This window comes from Suricata suricatta, chromosome 1 (genome assembly GCF_006229205.1).
Source record: "Suricata suricatta isolate VVHF042 chromosome 1, meerkat_22Aug2017_6uvM2_HiC, whole genome shotgun sequence".
Lineage (NCBI taxonomy): Eukaryota > Metazoa > Chordata > Mammalia > Carnivora > Herpestidae > Suricata > Suricata suricatta.
The window spans coordinates 133,280,871-133,300,301 of record NC_043700.1 but is presented as its reverse complement, the minus strand read 5'-3'; the positions used below and the strand labels follow the sequence as shown (position 1 = coordinate 133,300,301).

General features: G+C 37.6%; 1 protein-coding gene across 2 annotated transcripts in view; it reads left to right on the top strand.

The window, feature by feature from the left end:
* The first annotated feature begins 6 nt into the window (after positions 1–6).
* The window catches only part of BMP2K (BMP2 inducible kinase), a 123,445-nt gene continuing 104,020 nt past the window's right edge, over positions 7–19,431 (top strand). For both annotated transcript variants that reach the window (XM_029944342.1, XM_029944332.1), the window contains exon 1: positions 7–293. In XM_029944342.1, coding sequence (XP_029800202.1) covers positions 119–293 — 175 coding nt within the window. In that variant the 5' untranslated portion in view covers positions 7–118. The remainder of the gene's footprint in view (positions 294–19,431) is intronic.

The following is a 19,431-nucleotide window of genomic DNA, read 5'->3' as shown; positions in this document are numbered from 1 at the left end:
CTCGGACGGGCGAGGGGCGGCAACCCCTCGCGGACGACCGGCCGCGCGCCGGGCGGAGGGCTCGCTTTCTCGCTCGCCCTTGCGCGCACCCCGCGCCCTCCAGCGCGCCGGCGGGACCATGAAGAAGTTCTCTCGAATGCCCAAGTCGGAGGGCGGTGGCGGCGGCGGCGGAGTGGCGGGTGGCGCGGCCGGCGGGGTCGGGGCCGGCTCCAGCTCCGGTAGCTCGTCCGTGGGGGTCCGGGTGTTCTCGGTTGGCCGCTACCAGGTCACCCTGGAGGAGTCGCTGGCCGAAGGTACGGGCGCCTGGGGAGGCTCGGGCGGGCAGGTGAGGGAGGGCTGGGGTGTGGCGGTGGCTTCTCCCGGTCCTCGTCCGCTTCTTTCCTCTTGGTTTACTCTTCGCTTCTGCCTCCTTTGCTGTGCCGGTGGGGGCTTTTAAAAAGTAGCTCGGGCTTTTTGGTCTGAAGCCGGCTTTTCTCGCTGCTGGCAGCTCTGACCAGGGTACAGTTCTCTCTGCGAGTTCAAGTCATTTTCAGTCCTCTTTGACGCGAGGAAATAAATAGAAAACGTCTTAGTGGTTGATGTGGTGTCATGATTGGACTAGTGAGTGACTCATTAGAAGGTCGGATCGTGCAGGGTCGAGGCTCTGTTCTGCCTGCTGTGGCTCGGGCGGGAGTTGTGCGTTGGTCTCCACCCGCGCCGCAGGGCCCGGGACCCTGCAGCTCCTGGTGTCGAGCTGGGTCTGCTCCTGCTCAGTCTTCAGTAGAAGAACAGTTTATTTCTATGTGGTGCGCGTGTGCGTGTGTTGGAGTGATACTATGCCCCAAATTCAGTTAGTAGGTTGCTTTGGGGGAGCAGGTAAACTTGAAGTCCATTTGTCCTTGTTTTTTAGAATCTTTATCAGACAGGGTACTATTCATACCCTTTCAGTATGTCTGTTTGGTGTTACTTTAAAGGGTGGTCAGAAAGCAGGTTAACTTTCAATTGCGAAGTTTTGCGATCGGTCCTTCATTATCTTTCCCAGGCTGTGTCAGCGATTGCAAGTCGGTTTACAAGAGAGTTTACTCCGTTAAAAAAAAAAAGATCCTGCACTTTAGTTTTGAATTTCTTGTGTGATTAGCTTATAGAAAATACTTTCTTATTTATTGCATGCTTCATTTGATCTTTGAGTTTTTAATTACAGGATATTACAAAATAAACATTTTAACTTTGTAAGAAATTATTTGTTGATACATGGCCCTTTTAAAATCCAAGGTTAAGAGAAAAGAAATTGAAGAGTAGTTATGAATCTCCGAAAGTCAGACGTTGATGTGGTTTGGAGACCATAGACAGATTCCACTTATTTTTTTTTTTTCCGAAATGCCATGAACAGTAGCATACTAGTGCAAAAGAAAAATCTGAAGGTTTTGTCTAAAAATATATTTAAAGAGAGAGAGATCTTGAATTTTCAGGGATGAGTGTCATTGTTTTGCAAGACATTGCCCTTAGTAATATTAGCCTAGTCTAACCTTGGAGAGGTGGGAGAAGGATCCTGAGCTTTTCAAAAGAATGAATATATGGTGATTGGTTTTGACAGATTTACTATGCTGTAAAATTTCCTAGCTCCTTATTATACATGGATGTCAAATGTTGGTTTAGGTTGAGTTGTGGGTTTTAAGAAGACATGGCTATTAACTCACGTGCTGTACTTGTTTCTGTGATTGTAGTAACTAATTGAAGTGTGGCTTGAGTAGTATTTATTAAACTCACTTTATTTCACAAAATCCCAGATAGGTGTTTTATTTAGTAGAAAGAAAACGTTGATGTTTCATCAAACTAGACTTTGGATTTGTGGCTTCTATCACTGCTCTAAACATATCCTATCATTACCCGAAGCAAATCATTTTCAATAAAAATTAAGTCGTTTTGGAAAATGAAAATTAAAATGAATAAATTCAAAGGGGACATGCTCTCTCAAACTCCAAAGAAAAAATTCAAGGACTAATGTTATTGTTAGAGTGTTCCACTAACTCTTGCTGTAAATTTTGTCATTTTTCTTGGGAAAAATTGAGTGCTAGAATGAAGTAGGAGCTGAAGAATCCCTTTTGGAAGATGGGACTTCCCCACCTAACATGTCAGCTGCTGGACTAGACTTTTATTTAGTCTTCTCTGGAGAAAAGGGGAATCTTTCTTCCCTTGTGTATTTTTTTTTTCTCTTCACACATACAAGAAAGTACCTATATTCAGTTTGCTTTTTGATCCTGATAGTTTCTTCTTATGTCTGATGCTTAAGACTGTCTCTCCTTTCCAAATAATTTAGACAATTTAGACAAGCTCTTTAAGCACAAAGCCTGGTTCACATTCAAGAATGCTCATTCAATAACTGACAGATTTGTTGGACATAAGATTAGGGCACGTTGTTGTGGAAAGGCATTAGAGTTTGGAGTACCGGAATTTGGCGAGGTATACCGTTGAGCGGGAAAGGGGGTAGAAATAAAGACAACAAAAAACAAGCTTGATAAGTTTTACTTTTTTTTTTTTTTTTTTTTGCTTTGGATCCATGTTGTTTAAACAGGGCCAAGACGGTAGGCGCTATGCCCTGAAGTGTTTTTGCCGTGCTACAGACATAGGCATCTTGTTCAGAATGACCTTTGCAGTGTGTTTGAGTCTTCAGTAAATGTGGTATTCTTTCTCTCTGTCTCATATTCTTATATTCTCCATCCTTTTCTCTTTCTCCTAAATATATAATATATACTTATATATTTGATTCTTATTCACAGTAAAGTCACATAACAATGAATTAATGAATTCTGAGCCATTGGCCTTGGGAAATATAGGTATAGGGTACTGCAAGCCTCTGCTCACAACATTTTTGTCAATTAGTCAATATATGCCCTTGTTTTATGTGTGTTTCTGTTTAAAGACCTTATTTAATATATATTGTTGACTCATTAAAACTGAACTCAAGGCTAACAGCACTGTTAACTCATGTCTAAATTAAGCTTATCTAAAATGCGTATTTTCTCTGTAAGAGACATTACAGCCTCTTGAGTTTCAGAATACTAGGTGGCACTTTGCCACTATGCTTGGGGCCATTTCAGTCTATGAAATCACCAATAAAAAGCACAAAAATGAGAAAAACATGACACTAAACAGACCTCAAAAAGGCCTCTTGTTTATAAACAAGATAGAACTTCACCTTGACTCCACCTGACCTCAAAATTTTCACTTCTGTGCTGGTCTCCACAAATGATCATGAAAATGCCATTGTATTGATTCTGGGATATAGAGAAGTTTTATCAACTATGTGAACTTACAAATATGGAATTCCCAAATGATGAGAATAAGCTACATATGTATGTATATGTTTATGTATATATGTATACATATATATATACACACATGCATATTTTCATGTTATATATTTAATAAAAAATTAAATCAGAGGTATACTTATATGTTATAACTGAACTGTTGGAGTAGTTTCTTCTCTGAGATATACTTTGTATCATAGTCTTTAGTTAAGTATGTGTATTTTTGAAAATGCTGACACTGCACCTTTTTAATTCCTGCTCAAAGTTTAGAGGACTAATATCATCATAGTGGAGCATTTTTATTTTTTCCCCCCCAAAACAGTTTAGTTTCAGGAGTGGAGGCTAACCAAATCCAGCTTGTGCGTAGAAATGAAGTAGAGCCATATGTAAATGTTAGCTTGAAACAGTGTCAAATTGTCAGGCACATATAATTCAATTATGTTGACTATATATAATTCAATATAATCTTTAAAGTTTTTACTATAACAGGACTGGCTCTCTGGTCCATGCCTTCATCGGCCTTCAGTGCTAGATAGAGGATTTAATGTTGACTGATGACAGGAAGAAGTTGGTTTTCAACTTAGGGGACTTTTTCTGAATGTGTTCGGTACAAGGTGCTTAAATAAATGGGGAACCCGGAGACTGGGACACTATTCATAATTTGTTGAGATAACTAATTATGAGGTTATGGGGGCAAGATAGGAGTGGTATTTTGAACATGACTGCATGGGTAAGACTTTCTGTCATGGGCATGGGGGTTGTTGGTACTGTCAGTACAGGTAATTGGAAGCCAGGAGTTTACTTCAGAATTCTGTAGAAGGCCCTTAGTAGCTCTCTTAGAATTAATTGCTTATATTAGGGTGAGTTAATTTAGGCTAAGTGTTAACTGATTCTCACATTATTGTTACAGGAAAGTAGTAAAATAACATTTGATTTTGCAATATAAATCAGTCTGAAAATGATGGAGTTAAGCATGATAATTCATTTGCAGAAATCATCTGTGGCTGCCCAGAAACTTGTAAGTTAAAGTTTCTAAGAACAGAGAGAGCAGAAGGGGTGAATTTAATAAAAATATTGACAACTGTTACTACTTCATAACTATTTATTAAATGCCTTTTATGTGTCAGGGTCTGGAGTAGGGACTAATACAGTGGAGAACAAAACAGGTATTTCTTTGTCCTTATGGGATTTACAGTCTAGTATAGAAAATAAATGTTAAACAAAAATCATCAGGTTAATGTAGTTAATTTTGATAATGGTCAGAAGAAAGCACAGGGTTTTGTAAGAGAATAACTAATTCAGTTTATATTGGAAGATCAACGAAGACCTTTTTTGGTATCTTACCGGAAACCTGAAGTATAAGAGGAGTTAGGTATAGGCAGAGGTGTGAAGGTGGGGGTAGTGTGGAATATGTCATGAAGAGGGAAGTCTCTACGTGGGTAAGAGTTTTAGGAACCGAAACATGCCTAGAGCTGCAGACTATAATGATTTAGTCACATGGTGGAAGGACCCAACATGATGTTGGAAAGACGACCAAGACCAGGACTTTAGGATTTTAGATTTTATTTGAAAATGCAGTGGGAAGCTATTGAAGGATTTAAATTAGGGCTCTGATAATGCTCTGATTTTTACTTCCCCAAATCATGGTGATTATTATAGAGAGACTGGCTGAGGAGTAAACAAATTAGATGGTTAAAATGGTGGCAGTGGGGATGGAGACAAATGTTATAATGCTTAAATGGGAAGACCTGGTGATGGTTTGGACTGAGGGGAGGGTATTATAGGAACTTCAAAGAATGGCTTGCTTATGCAGCTCTTGGATTGGAAGTACCATTTGCTGCTATGGGGGAGAGTAGAGAAGGAACAGTTTTGTTTTTGTTTTTAGAACGGAAAGGGTTAGGAAGATATCCAGGAGTTCCAGACATGCTTAGTTGAGATATCTGGGAGGAAATAAATGTTGAGTGCGATGTTGAGTATATGGTCTGGTACTCAGCAGAGGTGTCTGGACTTAGTTGCTTTTCTTTTTTTTTTTTTTTAAGTTACTCATTTTTGAGAGAGAGAGAGAGAGAGAACAGGGAGGGGCAAAGAGAGGGAGAGAGATTGCATCCCAAGCAGGCTTCACACACCCAGCACAGAACCTGATGCAGGGCTGAAACTCATCAACCTTGAGATCATGATCTGAACTGAAATCAAGAGTCAGACACTCAACCAACCGAACCACCCAGCTACCTTGAGATAGGCATTTCTGATAAGTGAGCATTCGGCTGTTATTTAAAACCCTGGGATAGGATAATAGAGGGAGAGAGTACAGGAGAAGGCACCCTGAAGGACTCTGGTAGAACATTGGCTTCATACATTAGTGTTCATCAGAATCATTTGGAGGGCTTGGTAAACCACAGATTACTGAGCCTGACCTCCAAGGTTTGATTTCATATGTCTGGGTAAGGCCCATAATTTTAATTTCTAACAACTGGCTCAATGATGCTGATGCTGCTGATCCAGAAACCACACCTTGAGCACCACCGATTTAGAGTAAAAGAGGAGCTGCCAGAGAGCTATGAAGAGAGTACCAGGAGAATCAGTTGCCTTGAAGAGGAGGGAGTGAACAGTTAGTTTGAGAAGTCATTTTAATCACGTTTTTTGGCCAGGCACTGGCAATTATTCATGCTCAGCTCTTTTTTTTTTTTTCAAAGATTTTATTTTTAAGCAATCTCTACACCCAATGTGTGGGGCTCAAAATCAGGCTATTTCCTGATAATACTTTTGCTGCAGCCACGGTATGCTCCCTTGCCTGTTGTTCTGTGACTGAATCTCGTATCTTGCCCATCACTACCTTTGCCTGCGTAATCCTAGTTGTCTAACTGCTACTTATGATCACTGTCTTCTTCCTGAGGACATTTGTAGCTATTTGCTTTTTTTCCCTTTCTTATCACATTTAATCTTTTGTTTTGAGATACAATTATGTAAGCACGTGGAAACACTAAGGTGGTTATTGTTCCTGTCTCATTTCCCCTAGCAGATAGTAAAGTTCTTGAGGCTAGAACTCCTATTAATTGTTTTTTGAGTCACACAGATTGCCTTGTCATATCATAGACCTTCAAATTCTTTTCAAAGGAAATGATTTTTTGACATTTTTTTTTGTGTCTGTGTGTGAACCCAGATGGAGTTCAATAGAATTTAACACCTATTTACAAATCGAAAGCACCATTGGAGGGCTCTTTATTTCTTGCCCATCTAAGGTCTTCTACTTAGGTCAGGGGACACTGAATTTTCTACATTGGGGAAGGCAGACTTTTTTTTAGTTTTGTTGTGTTTTGTTTTTAAACCTGCACATGCATGTTCATAGCAGCTTTATTCATCAGTCAAAAGCTAGAAATGGAGTCAGCATCATGGTGGCATAACATGTACCTTTTTTCCTTTAAATGTGAGATTGATTTTTAAAAATTTTAATTCCAATATGGTTATATTAGTTAACATATAGTGTTGTATTAGTTTCAGGTGTATAATACAGTGATCCAACAGTTCCATACAAGTGAAGACAAACTTTTGAAGAGAGAGTTTGTTTAAGGCAAAGTGTCATATCAGTTAGCCTCTTTGAAACAACAAAGAAAGAATAACCTGGATGCTCCTTTATAGTTATTTTTCACTGTTGACATGTTTTTCTTTATTTAGCAAAGGTGGCTAAGTTTAAAGAAGAAAAGTATTGTTACATGCCATATGAAATTGTTTTATTTTACTTATTTTAAAAAATGTTTATATATTATTTTTGAGAAAGAGTGAGCATGAGTGGGGGAGGGGAAGAAAAGAGAGGGAGAGAGAGAATCCTAAGCAGGCTGTGCGCTGTCAGCACGGAGCCTGAGTGGGGCTTGAACTCACGAATCTGTGTGATCATGATCTGAGCTGAAGTCAGACACTTAACTGACAGAGCCACCCAGGTGCCCCATGAAATTGTTTTATATTGTATAATTGATTTTGACAGTGAGCTTTTTGAGGGCAGGATCTTATTTATCTCTGTATCTTCAGCTTTTTGTCCAGCAGTTTTTGTTGTTGTTGTTGTTGAATTAAACTCTCAGGGAACATTGTTTCCTTTTTTTTTTTAATAACATGGAGCTAATATTTGTTATGTAGATTAAAAGGTAATGTGTGATATTAATAAGATAATATGTGACAGTACCTAACCATACATGCCAAATCTTTCAATAAATACTGGCCACTTTTGGGTTCAGATTTGGTTTTAAGTTTATAGTAACCTGCTTGTAATTTAGGTATTACATTTATCCTGAATTGAGTATCACATTTATGTTTGTAAAAAAATTTGAATTTTTTAGTGAGATTATTATTTTATAGCATTTAGCCATATACAGTTTTTAAGTTTCAATCAGTTATATAGAATAGCAGCATATGTTGTGACAATGAAATGAAAGTGATTTGTAGCATTACTAACATGCTTCTCTTTTGAGTTATGTTATCATTATAGGGATAGCTCTTTGGTTATAATTTTGATTGCTGCTGTGTTTTCTTTAGAGGTGGCAGTTTTATTCAAGGGCAAGATAAACACACAATTACCAATTAAAAAATTTTTTAAATGTTTTATTTATTTTTGATACAGAGAGAGACAGAGCATGAGAGGGGGAGGGGCAAAGAGAGAGGAGACACAGAAACAGAAGCAGGCTCCAGGCTCTGAGCTAGCTGTCAGCACAGAGCCTGACGCGGGGTTCGAACCCACGAACGTGAGATCTGATCTGAGCCAAAGTCGGAGGCTTAACCGACTGAGCCACACAGGCGCCCCAATTTTCAGTGTTTTGAATGTATAGTTGAATTATACTTTATTTCCAAAAATGATTCTAAATTGCACTGACATCCAATTTCTTTGCTTTCAGCTGTCATCAGCTTTGTGTGGTTAATACTGACTTTCTCATGCTGAGCAGTTTGGAAAGGTTGTCTTTGATTATTTTAAAAATAATAGAAATAAATTAATGTTTGTTAGCATTTTTCCATTATGGGGTCTGCAGAAGGTAAAAATAGAAAAGGTCCTTGATGTTGTTTATATAGGGAACATACCAGAAGGTGGAATTATAGTTTGTCCTTACATTGATTTTGGACCTTCTTTAGCATTCTTTTTTTTTTTTTAAATAGATTCTTTATTTATGTGTTTTATTTATTTTTGAGAGACAGAGAGAGACACAGCGAGCAGGGGAGAGTCAAAGAGAGAGGGAGATACAGAATCTGAAACAGGCTCCAGGCTCTAAGCTAGTTGTCAGCATAGAGCCCGATGTGGGGCTTGAACCCACGAACCGTGAGATCATGACCTGAGCCGAAGCCAGGCACAACTGACTGAGCCACCCAGGTGCCCCAGCATTCTTTACTAATCTTGTAGATTAGTTCTTGGTTCTCTTTCATCCCTTCTTTCCCCTCTTTTTGGGGAAAACTTGAAGTAGAACATAAACATTTATTAGAACTTATATGGGTAGCTATCAAAATGATTAAAGGCTTGACTTGGTATTCTGAAATTGAGTGCGGAGTGGCGATTTCAAAGCTACAGAAAGGTTTCATCAGAGAATTGAGACTGTTTATTCCTTGGTTTTACCATACCTCCATCCATCTGGTGAACCAACATGCACATGCACATGTCTACCCACATGCCTACTATGTTTAGGAAACTTGAGTTGGGAAGTTGAGTGGTTAATGACTGAGCTTTTTTAAATAGTTGGGCATTTAGTTAATTTGGAGATTCTCTTGTCTGTGGGTATCATCTTTTACAAATGAGAATGGTCAGCGCATTTCTGCTAACAATTTTGCATCTCTTTGAAGGAGAGGTGTTGTTGGGCTTTTTACAGAGACACTTTCTTAAAGGAATTTTTGGTTTATCCTAGTCTTGTAGAATTCCAGGAAAGTTTAAGGGCATAGTTTGGGATGTAGCCTTTAGAGAGGCATTTTGCAGTGAATATTATTTTTTAAAGATTTTTAAAAAATATCTTTACTTTTTATTTTTGAGAGAGAGAGTGAGAGAGACACACACAGAGTCGAGCAGGGCAAGGACAGAGAGAGGGAGACACAGAATCTGAAGCAGGCTCATCTCTGAACTGTCAGCACAGAGCCCAATGTGGGGCTTGAACTCACAAACCATGAGATCATGACCTGAGCCCAAGTCAGAGCTTAACTTACAGAGCCATCCAGGACCCCTGGCAGTGAATATTATTTTAAAATTTGAAACATTTGTTGCTACCAGTTTGCCTATTTTAACATTTCATTAACTGTTTGAAATGGTGTCTTTTGGAGGCAACTATTAAAAAAAAAGGCAAAATTTGGGAGGTGGGCCAGCTGATATTCCCAGTTACGCTACTAACTTGCATTGTGACACTGTGACATCTGCTTCCTCAAGAAAAAAAGTGAGTGAAGATGAATCTGTAACATCTTTTTCCATTTTAGCATTCTCTGATTCTGTCTGTGTAACTGATTCTTACTGCCCCCCTGATGATATAAAAGGAGAATGGGAAAGGAGGGGTAAAGATGAACAATTTTAAGATTGAGACCATATTGAAAGGATTGTGTTTGATAATCATGCATTTGAGTTCTTTGACAAGCTTCAGTATAGATTAGCAATTTTATCTCACACATTATTTCCTAATCATTGTGAAAAATTCTTTTCTAGGAAGTTGACTTTCGTAGTACTCCTTGAGATAAGGGGATGAGCACTCAAAATCATGTGGCATTTCAGAGTACTATTTAGTTTCAAAGGATATGCCACGTTAATTGTTTTTTTTTAAATTTTAATAGTTTGTATTTTCCAAGTGACTCATTACCTGTGTATTTTGGAGGGTATCTGAAAGTGAAGAAAGTTTCATGTTTTTCAGGTTTTTATTTTGGAAAAAAATGTTTAAGGAAAGGTTATGACAGTACTTGCTCTGAGATCTTTTTTGGATAGAAAGCTTACCCATGAGATGTGTGAGGAGTCCATTATGTTTTGTTTCCAGTGCTGTCAGCACTAGTTTGGGTCTTTAATACTTCTCCAAGAATTGACTGTTCTTCCCTTTGTGGGCTCTTGACTCACCAAATCAGCTCCTGTATTCCTTTCAGTTTTTCTTCCTGAACTGGATGGAGTTCTGATCATGTGCCTAAACTTGTGAAATACAAACTCGTTACTCTGGGATTCAAAGCCCTCAGCAGCGTGACCTCCACCTCCTCTCCAGTCTTAATCTCTTACTGTAACCCTAGGTGTGTATTATGGCACATGCACTTGATATTTTCTACACTTTGCTCTTGCTTCTTCATTCCTGTTTGTTACCTTATGTTGTTACATTGCCTAGAATGGACACACCTGGCTCCCAACTCTGGTTAAATGTATCTTGAAGGATATAGTTACAATATAGTTACTTTCTTGCAGTCTTTATTTTTCTGTGAAACCCTATTCCCAACCAAATTGGTATAATTATTATGCCTTCTTTTGATGCTCTCTATAGCAACTGTTGCTCAGATTGCATTTATTTTTTACAGCTTTGTTCTCTTCCAAGAAAATGTATAATAAAAGGTTTCCTTTACTGCAAGATTTAAAGTTTCTTTAAGATTTGGCTTATACTCTTTTTTTCTCTAGCAGTGCTGTACTCATGGTAGGTATTCAGTATATTTGTAAGAGATTGAGTTTTCAAATTGAAAAGCAGCCAGAAGGCCTCTAAACATTTAATATAAGACAACTGGATAACAATCGTGTTTGACATATCCAACTGTTCAGTTGGTATTTAGGAGTAGGTTGGCCCTGTTTTTCAAGTTACGTCCTTTTATGGAAACTAAAATAAGTAGATAGAGATATTTGATGGTAATGTTGGTACAGCATTATCTAGGTATATGAAAACAATACTGCCAGTTTTATTTTTGGGTTCTGAGCATGTTTCATTTCTGTAGTGATTACACAAATAGTACATCTTTGTTTTATGGATATTGCATTGCTCTTCCTACCAGATGTGACTCTCAAATGTTCTAGCCTGAGTTCCCTTGACCCATGTCATCTTTAAAGAAAGCCACTGCTGTGGGATAGGGAGGGCAAACTAAACAGGCCTAAAGTATGTGCTCTGGATACCTGATCTTAAAGTAACAATATTGGAAATGATCAACTGGTTATGGCTTTCTTTTGAGTGGTTGATAGTTACCAAGGCTTAATGGAACAACTGGTATCAATCACAGATCAGGAAGAAGGGGATCCTCTATCATTAATGCACTGGGGAAGAAAATACTTGACTGTTACTCTGAGGGACCCCTCTAACTAGTGTATGTGGTATTGGAGGTGCTTTTCTAGTTAGAGACACATTCAGTTTTTTTTTTTCGATTAAGGAATTTGTAAAAGCCTGTCGTAGCAGAGCAGAGGGTAGCAAACCAAGACTTTATGCAGTTTTGTTAATAACTGATCATTATCACCCTCAGCATTCTTCTAGTCCTCCCTTGGGTTTCTGGAAGAGAGGTTTCTAACACACCACTTGTCTTGTCTAATTGCTGTGTTTCCTTATTTTCCTTAATTTTTTATGGCTGGGTCATTGTTAAGGCTGGCTGGAGCTTTTTGCATACTTAACTGTTCTCTTTTGAATGAGATTGTCAGTGGTTAGTTTGGATTTTATTATTCTGGAATCATTAAGATACTACTTACATGTAATATAGTAAAATATTTTGCTTAATGAATGTTGTCAGGACTCCTTCACTAGGGGAGTGGGATTATGCATCACTGGCCATGACCCACTTTCTCATTCTCTGGTCTGCGTAGCAGAATCTCTCCTACTGAATGTTAATGGTCTATTCTTTGTTACAAAAAAATGATGCCACTGACTCATGATCAGTAGGACATGTGTTTTGAGTTATTTTTCCAGAAGTAGGATGGGTATATACTCTCTGTGTGTAGGCCTTTGATGGTCTTTTCTGTGAGCAGTAACAGAAGTTTGTAAGATAAACTTGTGTTGTAAATAAAAACCTTGAAAAGGTTTTTTTTTTAATTTTATTTTTTAAATTTAATTTCTTACCAATTAGCCTAGTTCAAATCCTAGTGAGTAGTTCACTGGGTTGTTAAATCTGTTATTTTTTTTATCTTTCAGTAAAATATTGCTTATATAATCCAAAGGAGAAATTCTAAGGATCTCAATCTCAACTGATACATACTTTAGAACATATTGGGGCACCTGGGTGGCTCAGTCGGTTAAACATCCAACTATGGCTCAGGTCATGATCTCATGGTTTGTGAATTTAAGTCCCATGTTGGGCTCTGCACTGACAGCTCAGAACCTGGAGCCTGCCTTAAATTCTGTGTCTCCCCCTTTCTCTGCCCCTCCCCTGCTTATGTTCTCTCTCTCTCTCTAAAATAAATAAATAAACATTAAAAAAACATACTGAAGCTAGCTGTTATGGATTTTCTTGTTTTTCAGTCCACTGAAGTGAGAGCTTAAGAAATGTTGAAAATCTGGGGGTGCCGGGTGGCTCACTCAGTTAAGCTTCTGACTTGATTTTGGCTTAGGTCATGATCTCATGGTTCGTGGTTTGAGCCCTGCGTTGGGCTCTTGCACTGATAGAGTGGAGCCTGGTTGAGATTTTTTCTCTCCCTCTCTCTCTCTCTGCCCCTCTCCCACTCTTCATGCGTGTGTGTGCACACAGTCTCTTAAAAATAAACATTAAAAATAGATGTAAAAAAATGTTGAAAATCCATGGCTTTTTTTTTTAAAAGTGTCTATTTGTGTATGTCACTCTGCTGATAGTATTCTGTCCATAAGTAATGTTGGAAGTGAGTTTGCATGCTATATAGATCCATAGTGTTCAAAGTTGGATGTAACTAATGTCCATAAATTTCTTGTATGAGAAACTCATGTTACAGATTTAAGGTTCAGATTTGTTTTCACCTTAGAGTAGCATCTGTCTCTCATTAGTAAAGGCGATAATGTATTTTAAAAAGTTATGATGGGCCATTATGGATATTGTGGGGTCAGTTAATTGATTTTTACTTTTTGGAAGGCTAAATATAGGAGTGATGGTGGTAGGTGTACACGAATCTGAATTGAGGGTAAGACCTTCTCAGCTTCCTTCATAAAATATTCTTAAATATTATACTAATTGGTATTGTTGGACTAACAGTCTTTCTTTTAAAATGCTAGTGAATCATTTATTAAACTTTCCCATAATTGTAGCAATTATCCAGTTTCAGTTCCCTCATTTAGCTATGAGAAAGTAAAGTAAGCAATGGCCCCAAAGTCACACTGTTAGTTTTGGTTGAAGAGGGAGGAATTTAGGTCTCATGACTCTAATTTAGTGCTCTTTCTACTACATGTGGCCTTCTTAATTGGCTCTGGTGCGCATACAGCCCGCTGGCTTTTGATTGGAGTGGGGACTTCAAGCAGGCTTAAAGGCCTAGGGCATCTGGAGTATTAATGGATGTCTGCATAGTCTGAGGTATAAGGAGGTATACCCAACCTCCTTTCAGTTAAAGCTTTCCCCCTTTGCTTTTTCCTAAGGCCATCAAACCTGTTGTTTGAATTGTCAAACAGTTTTTTAAGATGACATGATTAATTTTAAAAAGTTTAAAATTGCAGTGTCCCCTGAATGAGTCTGTTGTCTCAGTACAGAAAGGTTCGATTATAAATGAAATAATGTTTATGAACTGTAAAATAGGTAGTATAAAATCATAACTTTAGCTTCTTCAATTGAATGTAGCTTTGCAATATCTAGGACCTTCTATAGAGAACAAGGAGAATGGAAAGAAGAAAATAGCTCACCTCCTATCTCCTGTCTTCTGCTTCTTTCTGTTCAAAGTTATGGAGCTTTAAGGCATAGTGCTATAAGATCAAATTGCTTTTTGCATTTCACCTAACAAATTGCTGCTCTATGTATTTAAAATAAAAAGGAACAAGGTTCCGTCAGATTTAATTTTATTAGATCATAGTAGAGATTCATTTGACTTACACCTGGAACACTAAACTTCTGAGTGCTTATGGCATCATACAACAATTTTCTTAAAAATGACATGGCATTGCTTCTGTTATACATGTGGCATATTTTATATACATGCAAGTGAAAAGTTAGAAAAGTTCTTATACGTGATTTATAAGAATTAAAAGAAAACTTCTTAATCTTTTTCATAAAATGATAAAATTAACCCCATTGTTATCAAGGAGTGTAAGGACGCAGGTCTGAAACTGACTCCATGAGACAATAGAAGGGCACACATTGCCCAAGGCAAGAGGGACCACCCTTGTAATGCCCAATCAGGAAAGGCCAGCTAACACCTTTACCATTTCTAAGGGTAGGCCTAAAGATGGAGGCTAAGACTAGTCACACCCTACGTGAGGGTCCTGGGCCCACTCTGTGATTGGTCAGTACGCTAAATGTTGTGATTGGGTCCCGCCAAAAGTAACACATACTCTAGGCAATGTGAATGGTTAAGCCTGCTGTCAATAATATTGTATGATAATGATTGGACCCCTGTACCTGTGTCACAATTTCCTGTAACTCCCCCTTCCCAAAACTCATATAAGCCCCATGTTCGGGGCTCTCAGCATAGATCTGCTGCGTTGGTAAAGTCTGTGAGCCCGGGCTTAGGCTCGGCCAGTCTAAGCCCGTAATAAAACCACTCTTTGCTTTTGCATGTGTGACTCGGTCTCCCTGGCAGTTTCTGGGTTTTGGGGTGATATTAAAATCTGGGCATAACAGAAGCATATATCTAGTGTCAGTATCTTTCTGAGTAGGAGAGCATTTTTAAAACAACTGAGATACAATTGACATAAATATTAGTTTCATATGTACAATGTAATGATTGCGTATTTTTATAAATTGTGAAATGATCACAGTCCGATTAACATCTGTCATCCATTTTTAACAGTTACAATTTTTTTTCTTGTGATAAGAACTTTTAAGATTTACTCTTTAAAAAAATAATTTTTTTTTTACATACAGAGACAGAGCGTGAAGAGGGGAGGGGCAGAGAGAGAAGGAGACACAGAATTTGAAGCAGGTTCCAGGCTCTGAGCTAGCTATCAGCACAGAGCCCGACATGGGGCTGGAACCCACGAACAGTGAGATCATGACCTGAGCCAAAGTCAGGTGCTCAACTGACTGAGCCTCCCAGGCGCCACAAGGTCTACTCTTTTAGCAGCTTTCAAAGAGAGAATACAGTATTAATTAGAGTTGCCATGCTATACATCACATCCTCAGGACTTAGAGCTTATTTATGTCAAAGTATACCACCCGCATTTTACCCCTAATATTTGTTTCTTTTTCCAATTTTAGAGGCTGTGTCCTTGATTATCTAATCTGTTCTGTCTTTCAATTATCTGATTTTTCTTCTATGTTCTATTCTCTAATACTTCCTAAATCTCATTTCTGCAGCATGTAAGCCTGTTTATTTCTCTCATCTTAAAAGTTAAAACAGAAATAGAACTATGGGATCTTTTGTGTCTCTTTTTTTTCTGTCATTAATTAGCTTTTCTAAAAGAATAGGCTTCAGTAATGGTTCTCAAAATATGGTGTGTGGGCCCCAGGGGAAAGGATCCCTAAGGCCTTTTGAGGAGAACTTTCAGGTCAGAACTATTTCCATGCTACTTCCAAGACAAAATTGCCTTTTACACCGACTGTATTGGCATTTGCATTGATGGTTCAAAACCAATAGTGGGTAAATATCTAGTATCTTAACACAAATCAAACTGTATTAATAGTCATTGTATTCTTCACCATCATGTGCACTCATTTTTTTTAAATGCCAGCTTTTTTAAAGAACATTCTTGATGAAGCTATAAAAATTCTATCAATTTTGGCCACTTAAGTATAGGGTTTTTTTTTAATTGTGGTAAAATGTATGTAATACAAAAGTTACCATTTTAACCATTTTATATATTTTTCCTAAATATTTGTTTTTGAGAGAAGGAGAATGTGCACGTGCCATCGTGTGAGTGGGGTAGGGGCAGAGACAGAGAGAGAGAAACTCAAGTAGGCTCTGCTTAGCTTGTACCCATGAACTATGAGATCATGAGCTGAGCTGAAACCAAGAGTTGGACACTTAACCTACTGAGACCCAAGGATCCCCAACCGTATTTTTCATTTTGAAGTTTATAGTTAAGTAAGTAGCATTAAGTATATTCACATTATTATTTGACCATCACCAGTAACCATCTCCAGAACATTTTTCTTTTCTCTAATTGAAATTCAGAACCTATTAGCCACTAACTCCCCAAATCTCCTTTTCCCCAGCCTGTGGTAAACACTATTCTGCTTTCTATCTCTATGAATTTGAGTGTTCTAAGTACCTCTTCTAAGTGGAATCATATAATATTTGGCCTTTTGTGTCTGGCTTATTTCACTTGGAATAACATTTTTAAGGGTTATCCGTGTTGTAACATGTATCAGAATTTTTCTTTGAGGCCTGAATAATCCACTGTGTGTGTCTATCACATACTGTTTATTCATCCATCGTTGGACACATTTGGGGTTTTTGGCTATTGTGAAAATGCTGCTGTGAATATGGGCACACAAGTATCTGCTCAAGTCCCTGCTCATAGTTCTTTTCGGTATATACCCAGAATTGGAATTGCCAGGTCATATGATACTTCTGTGTTTAATTTTTTGAGGAACAACATACTGTTTTCCATAGTAGCTACATTTAAAAAAAGTCCCACATCCTCACTAGAACTTGGTATTTTATGGTTTTTTTTTAATGGGTCTAAAGTGTTATTTCATTGTAGTTTTGATTCAGATTTTCCCCAATGTGTATGTGATGTTGAACATCTTTTCATGTGCTTATTATTGTCCACTTGTAAGTACACATCTTTTTAATTGTGATGAAATGGGAAGTGCACATAAAACACTGGTTGTATAATGACCCGTGGTGGCATAATTGAGGAGGAGCTCTTCAGTGTTGGGGTTGTGTCCTGGACCAGCTGCCTTTCCGTGGAACACCATTTTGATTTGAAAGAATGACTGACAGGCTGTGATTCATTTAGATTGGGGTATTTGGTAGACATTATCTCTACTAAGTGAGACTGTCACATCAAGAAAGACACCTGACAGATACATTAACGATGGAATTTCTGCTTCCAGAGGAAAATTAGAATTTTGGAAAATTCTGTTTGCCATTGTGAACTTGACAGCTTCATGATAATATTAACATGTGATTTTTTTGGGGAAAAAAAAAGTGGTATAATGGAAGATCTCTTTACCTTAATGACCTGATATTTTTCAAATGTATGTGTGATGTTACAAATACATAGTACAAGATTAACCATTGGATTTTATTTAGCTTAACAGTACAAGAAACTCAGTGATACGGTTTTTGATTTGCAACTAAGCTTTAAGATACTATTGTCGTGTTTTGCTGTAATAGCAAAGAAAAATATCCATAGTTATTTGAAAAGACTATAGAGATGGTCTTCATCTTTCCCTCTCTACATACGTGGAGCTAGATTTTGTTCATATGCTTCATTCGGCCAAAATAACATATCACAGATTGACTGCAGAAACAACTGTGAAGAATCCAGCAGTATTTTACTGAGGCACACATTAAAGAGCTTTACATTTTTGTCATTTTTCTCTGTAAATTTATGTTTCGAAAAATACAGCTTTTTTCATAAAATGTTATATATGTTGGCAAGTGATATGTTTATTATTTTAAATGAATAAAGGTTAAAAAATTCTCTTTAATTTCTAGTACAGTAAATATAGATTGCTATAATCCACATGAGCAAAAGCTCTCTGGGATCTTCAGTAATTTTTAAGATCGTAACAGGATTCTGAGCCCAAAGCGCTTGAGAATTGTTGGATAATGTATAACTAGCAAAACTGTCTAATACAGAATCCACTAGCTGCATGTGGCTACTACTTGAAATGTGGCCAGTCTGAATTGAAATGCATTGTAGATGTGAAATACACATGGGATTTCAGAGTCTTAATGTGAAAAAAGAATGTAAAAGATATTAATATTATAATATTGCTTCATGTTGAAATAATAGTATTTTGGGTATATTAAGTTAAATAACATGAATTCTTAAAAGCCCCTGTTTTTGTCCTTTTGAATGTAGCTACTGGAACATTTACAATTGCATATGTGACTTATATGTTTTTGGAGATATATTGGATAGTATTGGTCTGTAGCATACAGTTTATTGTGTGGACTTTACACTTTGTCGTTGGGGTAGTTCACCTGGGGTTCATCGATATCGTTGCGTGTTTTTCTTATGGCTTTCATTGTATTCTCAAAGGGACACATTACCAAAGTAAAGGTAGGAACTGGAGACAACTTGTTTGAGTTGTGTGTAGTTTTTGTTTTTGTTTTTTTGAGTTACTGTGTGTAGTTACTTAGGTACTGCTAAGTAGCTTGTATCTGGGTGAATTTCTTTCTTAGTGTTTGGTAGGCTGGGCAAAACCTGTGGCACTAAAGTGTAGTGAGATGTTATTTTTCACTTCTCAAGTTGGAACTCTGAATGTTCACACAGAAATGTTTTCATAAGGAGACATTAAGGTATTATGGTACTATTAATACTAGACTGCAAGTTGACCTGAGAAACCTAATTATCAGATATAGGATTGTTTGTGGGAAAATACTCTGCCAAAGTATAGATATAAGCTGACAACACAATCCATACTTTTCATGGGGAGGGGCGGATCCTGATCAAATGACATTTTTTAACTTAGGTACTTAGGTATACAGAGGTTGAAAAAATATTAAGCATGTATTAAAGTAAAATGGTAATATATTCTGAAGATGAAGTTATAGGATGCTTGCTTACTCTTTACCCGTAATTATAAGGGGATGATATAAATAAGCCACTGGATTGGCTAAGTGAATTAACTGGTTGCATGTTTTGCTTGACTTAGAAAAGTGATGCAGATTATGTTAATGCCAGTTATCATCAAGGTCTTCCTAAAACAATGAAATTTCAGGGCCTACTTAAGTAAAAAGAGAATGCTGGATTGAAGGCATTTCAAATACAGTTATTTCATTTCAACCCTTTATACCTCAGTTATAATTGCCCATATGATATTATTCATCAAAATGTGCCACAATCACTTATTTTTGTCTTTCTCCCCCCAGAGTGTGTAAACTTACACATACAGCGTCGTACTTAAAATGTGTTCCAGAGGCTAGCACAGCCACTTACTAAAATTTGTTGGGAAAAAGATAGGAATAGTT